General features: G+C 35.2%; 1 protein-coding gene across 2 annotated transcripts in view; it reads right to left on the bottom strand.

The window, feature by feature from the left end:
• LOC125075222 overlaps positions 1-9,984 on the bottom strand; it is a 48,246-nt gene continuing 38,262 nt past the window's right edge. For both annotated transcript variants that reach the window (XM_047686915.1, XM_047686913.1), the window contains exons 4-9: positions 9,239-9,363; positions 6,448-6,581; positions 3,786-3,921; positions 3,082-3,188; positions 1,884-2,017; positions 1-572 (exon numbers count right to left, since the gene is read on the bottom strand). In XM_047686915.1, coding sequence (XP_047542871.1) covers positions 473-572; positions 1,884-2,017; positions 3,082-3,188; positions 3,786-3,921; positions 6,448-6,581; positions 9,239-9,363 — 736 coding nt within the window. In that variant the 3' untranslated portion in view covers positions 1-472. The remainder of the gene's footprint in view (positions 573-1,883; positions 2,018-3,081; positions 3,189-3,785; positions 3,922-6,447; positions 6,582-9,238; positions 9,364-9,984) is intronic.

The raw sequence follows: 9,984 nt of genomic DNA, 5'->3' as shown, positions 1-9,984 counted from the left end.
AACTATGGTTGTGTTTTCAATATTTATACAATTAAAAAAAGTTGCATCAAAGGATTTAAATCTGATTTATCTGTCTGAATAATTAAAAAAAAAAAGTTACAAAAAGCATTTGTGTCCATGGAGTTGTAATTCTTTAAATAATCACAACACATTTTGTTAAAAGTAAATATAAATCTTAGTACTAATAATTAAAAAAAATAACAAAGACTCCGCCATAATAGAAAAACTAAAATATCTTATCTGTAGAAAACTAAAATCTTTATTGTTAATGATACCTTAATCTTATTTTAATAAAAAAAAAAAAAAAACGAAAAAATATTGACAGCGCGCCATTTTGCTTAAATTCGATTTTCATTGATGTCAGAAATTTTAAGACGTTCTAATTTCTAAATTCATTATAATTTTATGAAAAACACAGTTTAGTTTCGTAACAAATTTTATTTTAAAGTCATTTATCTTTATAAATTCATTTTTAACGGCATTTCTTGAGAAAATCTAGAACTTCAACGGGATAGTTTTGCCGTGATGTGGACTTCATCGCTGATCGGGCGTATTCCAAAGGATTGACGGAGCTGTAAAATTAATTACAATTAATTAATCATTATAAATACTAATATTAAAATCGTAAAATTTTAATGTTTGATAATAAAACTTTAGTGTACACAGATCTTTAACCAAATATTAATTAGTATTAGATTTAGATTTTACATGAAAACTAGCGACCGGCCCCGGCTTCGCACGGGTGGAATGCTGATTCTAAATATGTATGTCTTACAACGTTCACAGTTTTTCAGTCGTTAGACAATACAAACCGCTATGTCCCTGCGTTTTAAATCTGTAATATCTTCGAAACTATTCATTTAAATTACACGCTGTAAACGCACGGGCCATATTGATCTATATTAAATGCACAATGTATTTAAGGTACTTAATTAGATAAAGATTAATGCTGTATTGCTTAAAATCGCTTCGAAAATAAACCATTATTTCTCGTAAAAAGTAAACGATAAAAAATGGTTATTGTGGGTAACCTAAGAGATTGACATACACAATCCGGACTTTTTTAAATACCTTTTTAAGGTGTACAATGCTGTAGTACATTATTTTGATCTAACTCGTAGGGTTCAGCCAGCGTTTGCAATGTAAGCTTAAAAAATGTGTTTATTTAAGACATAACTTCAAAAACCTCTAAAATTATCAGTGTTTCTCTACTATATTGTGCATGTATTATACATATAAACATTCCTCTTGAATCAATCTATCTATTAAAAAAAAACCGCTACAAAATCCGTTGTGTAATTTTATAGATCTAAGCATACATAGGGACAGACAGCGGTAAGCGACTTTGTTTTATTCTATGTAAGGATATATTATCTGTATATTTATGCATCTGTCATCTCGAGTGTCACACATCGCGAAAGCGCGGGAAAATAATATATATAAAAATTGGCGCGCGATAATTAAATATAATATCTGTTTAATCTTATTTGTAAATCGACCTTATATGTGAACATTACAGAACCAATTCTAAAAAAAATATCACTGGTTGCTATATCATTCTTGCTATCAGTGCTATAAATAGGGTATAAATTTAATATGATATTATTTTATTTATTAATAAATGAATATGTGTGAAGCTGGGCTTGGTCGCTAGTTTAAAATAAAATCCATTATTTGAAATGTCAAAATTTTGGCATCAGCTCACAAAGAACTACCTTATACTAGAAATATAATATTAAAAAAACTGTTTGTTTGTTTAACTTCTGCATATCAATTTGCCACTGTGTCTGTCTGTGTACACTGGCTCACCGGCTTCAAACCAGAATTCCACCGCTACACAGCGTGGTAGAATATAGATGAGGGGGTGGTCCAGATTAGCTTACCTTCGATTCTGAACATGGGCCAGTTTCCTCCATTCCTTCCTATCGATATGCTGGAACAGTATCATTATGATTGTGAGGTCGCAGTTTGCGGAGTTGACCGCCAGATGGAGGGGGGTGTCGCCACCTTTTATGTCCTGCAATTATTGGTTATAAATAAGACTTCAGTTCTTATAACATATATAGATTAGTTTTAAGGAGTACATATCGTTTTTTTGGAACGAAGTTCTTTAACACGGTAGAATGAACTGATAGAAATCGTTAGGTAAGAAAAACGCTCTCAAGGCGAACTTTCCCTCTCTCTCTTTCTCTCGCTGTCTCTTACTTTTATGATTTTAAGTGACACGTCATTTTATTTTAAAATTTTATCATTGACATTTTATTATTCTCAAACGTTGATTCATTTATATCCTGTACAAGATAGCTTGATCTTTTTGACAGATATAATTTTTTCTGATCGACATAACTTTGCAATGACGAACATATAATTTCCTTAATTTAAAGATTTAACAAAATGTAAAATTCTTTAAAAATTATATATGACACAAAAGTCCCTAAATATTCAAGCGTTATCCGAATGTTTAAAGACTTTTTATTGTTTCAAAGCAAAATTTAAATAGAAACTCAGAAAATAATAGACGCTTGTACAATGTTACGTCGGTCGGACGGTAGGGACGCGAATGACAGGCAGTGACTGCTACAAATATCGATTACAAAAATCCTTATTAAAGATCATTGTTAAGTTATTGTTACGAACGGGGGTCCTTTCGGTTGGGGTCTCTTTAGCTGGTATAAGGCTTTTTAGAAAAATAAGGTAAAAAATATATATGTCTAGTGCAATAAAGAATGTCACACATAATCACCCACACCATCTCGTCACAGTTGCAAGTATTTTAAAACGTTATTTTTTGGACTACTCGATATTTTCAGTTTCCCATCACTAGCCCGTCTGTCAAAATCAAGCTAACTTGAACAGGGTATAGTGTCTGTTATTTAATACATAGTATATAGCGATGGCAACTTCGTTCCAACGGGGTATCTCACGATGTTACACAATTGACTTAATTCAGGCATAGCAGCGCGCAAGAATTAGTCCTCCATTTTGTTCTAAACTTCTATAGATGTCATATATTGAGGTGGAAATAGTGGAGAAGGTAGGTGTAGTCAGGTAAGGTGTGCGAGTGTTGTGTGTGCGACTCACCCCGCGCCACAGGTCGGCGCCCGCGTGCTTGAGGAGCACGTGCAGTGCGTGCGCTCGGGGCGTACGCGCGCTGTGCTCGCCGCAGCACACGTGCAGCGCCGTGTAGCCTGCCCGACACGCGACATCACACGCGTTAATTTAAGCTTACAATTCATTTATCGCTTACGAAATCAAAAAACATCTAAATGAGTGAGCCAACGAATGAGTGAACATTTTTTTATGATACACGGCGAAGGCGAATGGTCATATTTGATTTTGAAAAGTTTTCATTTGGTGGTAGGTCTTTGGCAAACCAGTATGGGTAGGCACCACCGTCTCATCAGATATTCCACTGTCAAACAGCGATGCTTAGTAGTGTTGTGTTGCGGTTTAAAAGGTGAGTTAGCAGTAAATACAAAGCGCCATTGTCTATGGGCGGTGGTGACCACTCACCATCAGGAGGTCCATTTGTCTGTCTATATCATAAAAAAAAAACATTCAAAAATTCAAAATTGTTAACTTAAGTTAGTTTTAAGCTGTTCGTGTACCAGATAGGTTTATATGAAATAAAGTTTCCTTTTTTTTAAGTGTTTGGTACTTAAATCTAGTACAAAGAAAACAAATTTTAACAAATCACACAACAAGAAGATTTTTAGTACAAAATTTGTGTAATATTAACAGCCTATATAAAGAATATACTTCGTTTCGTTATTAGTGACACTGACCGTCTGTGTTGGCTTGATGCACGTTGAACAGCGGCTGGTCACCGTCCTCGCGACGCACGATCTCCGCGAGCACGTCCGCGCACTCGTCGCCAGCGCGTGCGCACGCCGTCACTAAGCTGTCGCCCAGTGCGTCCACCTTCAAAATATGATCGATCAGATGTGTCCTTACGATTTTACAACCACAAAAGTATTAATAATAAAACCGGCCAAGTACGAGTCGGACTCGCGTTTGTTGTACACAAATCACATAAGAGACTTTGTCTAAGCTGTTTTTTAGTATTTGTTGTTATGTCAACAGAAATACATCGTCAGTGAAAATTTCAACTACCTATCACGGTTCATGAGATACAGTCTGATGACAGACGGATAGACAGCGCATTCTTACTAATAGGTTCGTTGAAAGATTTGAGAAGGATGAGGAGTTTGTTATACAAAGCCGTTCTAAAACATCAGTATTTGTGGTACCGTCATTGCTTATGATTTTCCATGAGACAAGTGCTTTAGCTACTTACACTGAAATTGGAGTAATGTGTGTGATGTTATCTATTTCCTTATTTAGCGGTTAAGATGCACGCGTTCTAACCACTGGGACATCTCGGCTCGTTGATGTCATTGTCCTGACCGATTACGGTCATAGCGTTCAATTTAGTGGAAGACCATCCAACTATGCAGGACGTATAGTGCCCTAGTGTTTACAAACACAGGTGAACTCTCTTTATGAATTCTACTTATTTATATGGGTTACGAAACGATCTCGATTATATAACGATTTTGACTGAACCGTATCTGGATTGTGTTAGTAGGAAACGGAAACGATTTCGCATCGAAACGATTGCGATAAACCGACAATAATTTTAGAATCGACGCTCAGGTTTCCTCACGACATTCTCCTTCATAAACAGATATTTAAAATCAGCGAGGAATGTCGTACCCTGCAGCGATACCAGTACTAACATTAAAGTTACTATTTCAAAATTATATAGTAAATGACGTTTTAATAGTATTCACGCGGTGTCAGTAAATAGTTTGATTATAGCAATACGTGAGAAATGTCACTGAACTGTCAGATTTGACAGCCCGCCATTATCGGTTCCTTTTTTTACTTAAGAGCGTTCGTTAAAACTCGCTTCTGTATTGAGCCAAGATCGAGTTATACACGAGTTTCACTGGACGATCGTTAAATTGCCAGACGTCTTATATTGTGAGAATGTTGAAACATTTCACAGAAATAAAGTTTCGGGTGCATTTTCTTAAGAATTTATACAATTAAAAAAACATTACTGTACATTCCAGTGTGAGAACTACAAATTAGATAAACATATTCCATGAGATTCGCTTCTATAATAAAATTCCGCAGACATATTTAACTTTGCCGTTTCATAGATTCAAGTCATTTGTAAAAAATACATCGGTAAAGAAGGCATATTATTCTATACGAGATTATATTGATGATAAAAAAGCGTGGAGTTAATGCTTGTTGACTTCCAAGGCAGGATGAACTAACTTGATTGTATTTTTAGACGTTGAAAAAGAGTAACTATTGAGTTTCTTGCCGTTTCTTCACGGTAGAATCTACATTCCGAACCGGTGGCAGCTTTACTTTAAATAGTTTGTTAATAAAGTATATTTTGATATTTATATTGTACACTACAAACAGTTGATTAAAACTCTATTTATAACACAAATCTATTTCACTTAACTATTTATATACACTTTAATTATACATCGCGGTTGCGGTTTAGTAATCTGCTCCAGGAGCGGGGGGTAGAGGGGCTGTGGGGAAGTATATGAGTATTCTCCCTATGCTCTGGTACCATTCCCATCATGCGAATTTGCTTCGTTATTGAGGTATTGGCAAAAACTAATCATATAATTCTAACCTCAAATCAGGCTATTTATTAACAATTTCGAAACTCAGTGGCCTTCGGCGCTACGGGATGTGCAGCACCTTCGCCTTTCGTAACCTTTCGTGCTTTGTTACAGCAGGCGGGTGCTGCACCCCCTTCGCGCCTTCGGTTTCTTAAAAAACACTCTAGGGGTAAGTCCGACAAGACCATATTGAGTTAGAGTTAACAGAGTCGGTTTTGTGTCAATTTTATAAAATCAAATGTATAAATCTAAGCTTTCTAGCAAAATCATCGAAATAAATCACAACAAACAAAATGACCACTTATTCGAAATACGCGAGGCAAAAAACAACAACGGACGACATATTTAAATATGAATAACGTCAAAACACATTCGTGATATTTGACACATTCATTTAGCGTTTTGACATATGACAAGCACCTTATGTATATTGCATCCTTGTCGAACTTATACAAAATAGTTACTTATCCTGCTCTTATAGTAATATTACGATCTATTTGACATATTTCCGCGTGTATAGGTTATGACAGTTTTTCTTAATTTTCTCGAAAATGGTGCAGTTTCGCAGGACGCGAGTGGTATTGTTGTAATCAGGGATCAATTCTCTAACATATACAACAATTTGTTTCCCCAAAATCGTGGAGTATTATTCTAAACCCAACCCTACATCGCAATCAAACCAACAATTAACACAACTGATTAATAAGATCACGACCAATGACGTCGTGACATTTCAAGGTCACAGCTCCTGCCATTGAAACGGACTTTACATATTAAATACAGATCAACTCACCTCAGAGAACACGTAGTCGTTTGCGGGTTTGTAAGTGGCAGTACGCGTTACGGTCCGTATGCATTGTACCAAGTATCGTGTTAAGAGGGGTCTTGTATTACATCTCAGTACAGCTGATTTGAGGAGACTTAAACCTGTAAACAAATTTTTATTCATTTAAAATCGGTTGGGAAATGTATTATGACGCACCTGCTTTGTTAAAAACACCGAAGGAAGTCTCATTATTTCATGCACTTTACTGACTTACTGAATTTATACAAAACGAGTTAAATAGTTGAATTCATTATGAAAATTTTAAATCGAGTTGAATTAAACAATTTCGATGGCCCAGTCATTGTCACCCAGGCATCTTAACCGATGATTTCGGGTTCAAACCCAGGCAGGCACCACTGAATTTTCATGTACTTAATTTGTGTTTATAATTCATCTCGTGCTCAGAGGAAACCTGCATGTGTCTAATTTCAACGAAATTCTGCCAGACGTCTACCTATCCGCATTGGAGCAGCGTGGTGGAATATGCTCGAAACCTTCTCCTCAAAAGTAGAGGAAGCTTTCGCCCAGCAGTGGGAAATTTAATGGCTGTTAATGTTGTACCTAATGTTGAACAAAAAAAAAACTTAAATTTAATTAAAAGCTAATAAAACTTGTAATAAAGATTGTATATTAATTGATGTTTAAACGTTATCACGAAATAAAACGGTGTTGTTAAATTGATTAGTAAAGATACGTAAATGTCAAGTTCGGTTTGCTAATGTACTACAAGGTTAGGAGGTGGCGTCAGACCTGTATTCATTGGTTACACGAATAATGTTTCTAAATGGTTAAAAGGATTAACTACCGAATTTCTTGTCGGTCCTTCTCGGATGCACTAAAAAGTAAAAAAAATAATTACGTATTCTTCTACAGCTTAATAATGAACGTACTTTTTCTACCCATCAATATGTGGGTACGATCTATGAGTTTACCACGCGAGAGGTACCTACCCACTTTAAGTCTAACTCAACACATATCTACGAATAACAAACCATTGTTTGTTAATGTTAATCAAAATATTATTTAGAGTTCTCCTAAGTAAAATGAAATGAAAAATATTAGACTACTTAAAAGTCGATTTACGATAATAAATAATGTAGTAACAATTTTTGTTAGTTTTGGAGTCCTCGTCAGCTAAGACTAACAAAAAGGGTGTAAAACCAACTTTTTCAAAAATAAAAGTATTTTCCGTCTAGGAAATTTGAAATTGTCGGCTTTTCTCCACAAGAATATGCACGTATTATACATAGAAACCTTCCTCTTGAATCGCTCTGTTCATTGATGGAAACCGCATTAAAATGCGTTCAGTATTTTAAAAGATCCAAGCGCTCACACGGAAAGAGACTTTGTTTTACTATATATAGTTTCAATAACACAAGATGACGATTTCGAAGTGCTTTTATGAGCATATTCGAAGAATTAATTTTTATTTTGATTACATTTGAATTCGAGATGGCGTCAGGCAGTCGATCGGCTGTTTATGTCTCGTCTTTTTATGGAGTGCTAGAAAAAACGCTGTCAAATAAATACAAGATATCAACAGGCACTTGTTCGTAAATGTAACACGTGTTCAAATTTACATTTTTATTGGCTCATACCCGATAAGAAAACCCGTGTACACTGTCTAGTAGAGAAAAGTCGAGAATTTCAAATTTCCTAGCCGGAAAAATCGTGTACGTACAATGTAATTGTGGCTTGTTTTTGAATCTAAGTGTTGGATTTACACCCTTTTTGTTAGTCCTGGCTGACACCGACTCCAAAACTAACAAAATTTTAACTACATTATAATATCGTAAATCGACTTGTAAGTAGTCTAATATTTTTCATTTTACTCAGGAGAACTCTAAAACATATTTTGATTATTGTTTGTTATTCATAGGTATGTGTTGAGTTAGATTCAAAGTGGGTAGGTATCCACCTTAGGTACCCTACCACTCGCGTGGTAAACTCCTAGATCATACCCGATAAGAAAACCCGTGTGCTAATAATTGATTATTATCTGCACATTAAAAAAAAAAGTCTTTCCGTGAGAATCTTCTTTAAGACATTAGAAAACTTAGTGGAAAATATGACTGAAATCGGTACAGTAGTTCTGAAGTCATGGCGTGACCAAGGAAAATGAACATTTAAATTTACTAATATTATATATGTGAACGCGTTCTATCCACTGGGCCATCTCGGCTCTTATTATATAGGCAGAATATATTATATACATATATAATTGTATTTAACCAACATAACTTTGTATTTTAAATGATGGAAAAGAGCACTACTGATTTTCTTGTCGGTTCTTCTCGGTAGAATCTACATTTCGAACCGGTGGTAGCTTCACTTAATATAGTTTTGTAAAGTTAGAAAAGGCTTGATTCATAGGGCTTGCCAAAAGCCCTATATATATATCAGCTTAACTTTAGCCAGTCTGCTATTCTTAAGCTACGTTCATATTTTGCATAAACTTCCACTCTCGTAATCCAATGGGACCTTAAATTCGACACGACCGAAATTCGCTCAGGCGCGGGGCCCAACTGCTTTACGTGCTGTCCGGGGCACGGGAGTACATACTTTTAATTTATACTGACTCTGAGCTGGCAGAAATTTAAACGTAAGGAGAAAGCATTATCACGCCCCCTCCTCTCTCTTTCTCTCCGTCTTTTTTATATAAGGTTCTTTTTTAACAGATTTATTCCATGATGTCTATTATTTAATCGTCCTGCGACACCATTTGTTTTTTTTTTAAATAATTTAAAAAACCACTCACCAAAATCACCGACAAACAGCATCGGCTTCAAAGCGAGGACTTTTTCACAGATCAGCATAAATAGGGACATATTCAAATTCACATCCTTATCGTTTGACAAGTTTAACAGAACGTAATGAAGGACTCTGGAAAAAAAAAAGTTAAATTTAAAATAGAGGTGCGCGTAGAAGTTCCACTTTACAAATTAAACTAATCACAATTTAAATTGTCAATAAAATAAGATGTGAAGTTGTCTATTTCGGTTTAGCGAGAGACTCCGTCGTGTAGTTGTCACGTCACCCAGAAACAAGAAAAAGAATTGTCGAGAAACGTCAAAAAATTGGGTATCGACATGAAAAGCGCCGACGAATTCAACTACTGGATAATCTTATGGACGGCAAGTTTATTTCGTTAAAAATTTCATTGTATTAGTTATTTTCATTGATATTTATTTTCTTTGTAATTCATCAAATAATCTTTTATTTTTAAATAATAAATAAATATTGGACAACATCACATACATTACTCTGATCCCAATGTAAGTAGCTAAAGCACTTGTGTTATGGAAAATCAGAAGTAACGACGGTACCACAAACACCCAGATCCAAGACAGCTTAGAAAACTAATGAACCCGGGGCCTCGGTGTGGCGTACCCATGAAGACCGGTGTACACACTACTCGACCACGGAGGTCGTCGGTATCTCTTATATAAATATAACTATCACTTATGAATAATCCTTTTAGATTAATCTTAATTAAAACCGATC

Source organism: Vanessa atalanta, chromosome 30 (genome assembly GCF_905147765.1).
Source record: "Vanessa atalanta chromosome 30, ilVanAtal1.2, whole genome shotgun sequence".
NCBI classification, from domain to species: domain Eukaryota; kingdom Metazoa; phylum Arthropoda; class Insecta; order Lepidoptera; family Nymphalidae; genus Vanessa; species Vanessa atalanta.
Note: the sequence above shows the minus strand (reverse complement) of the source record. Positions and strands in the feature narration are given on the sequence as shown.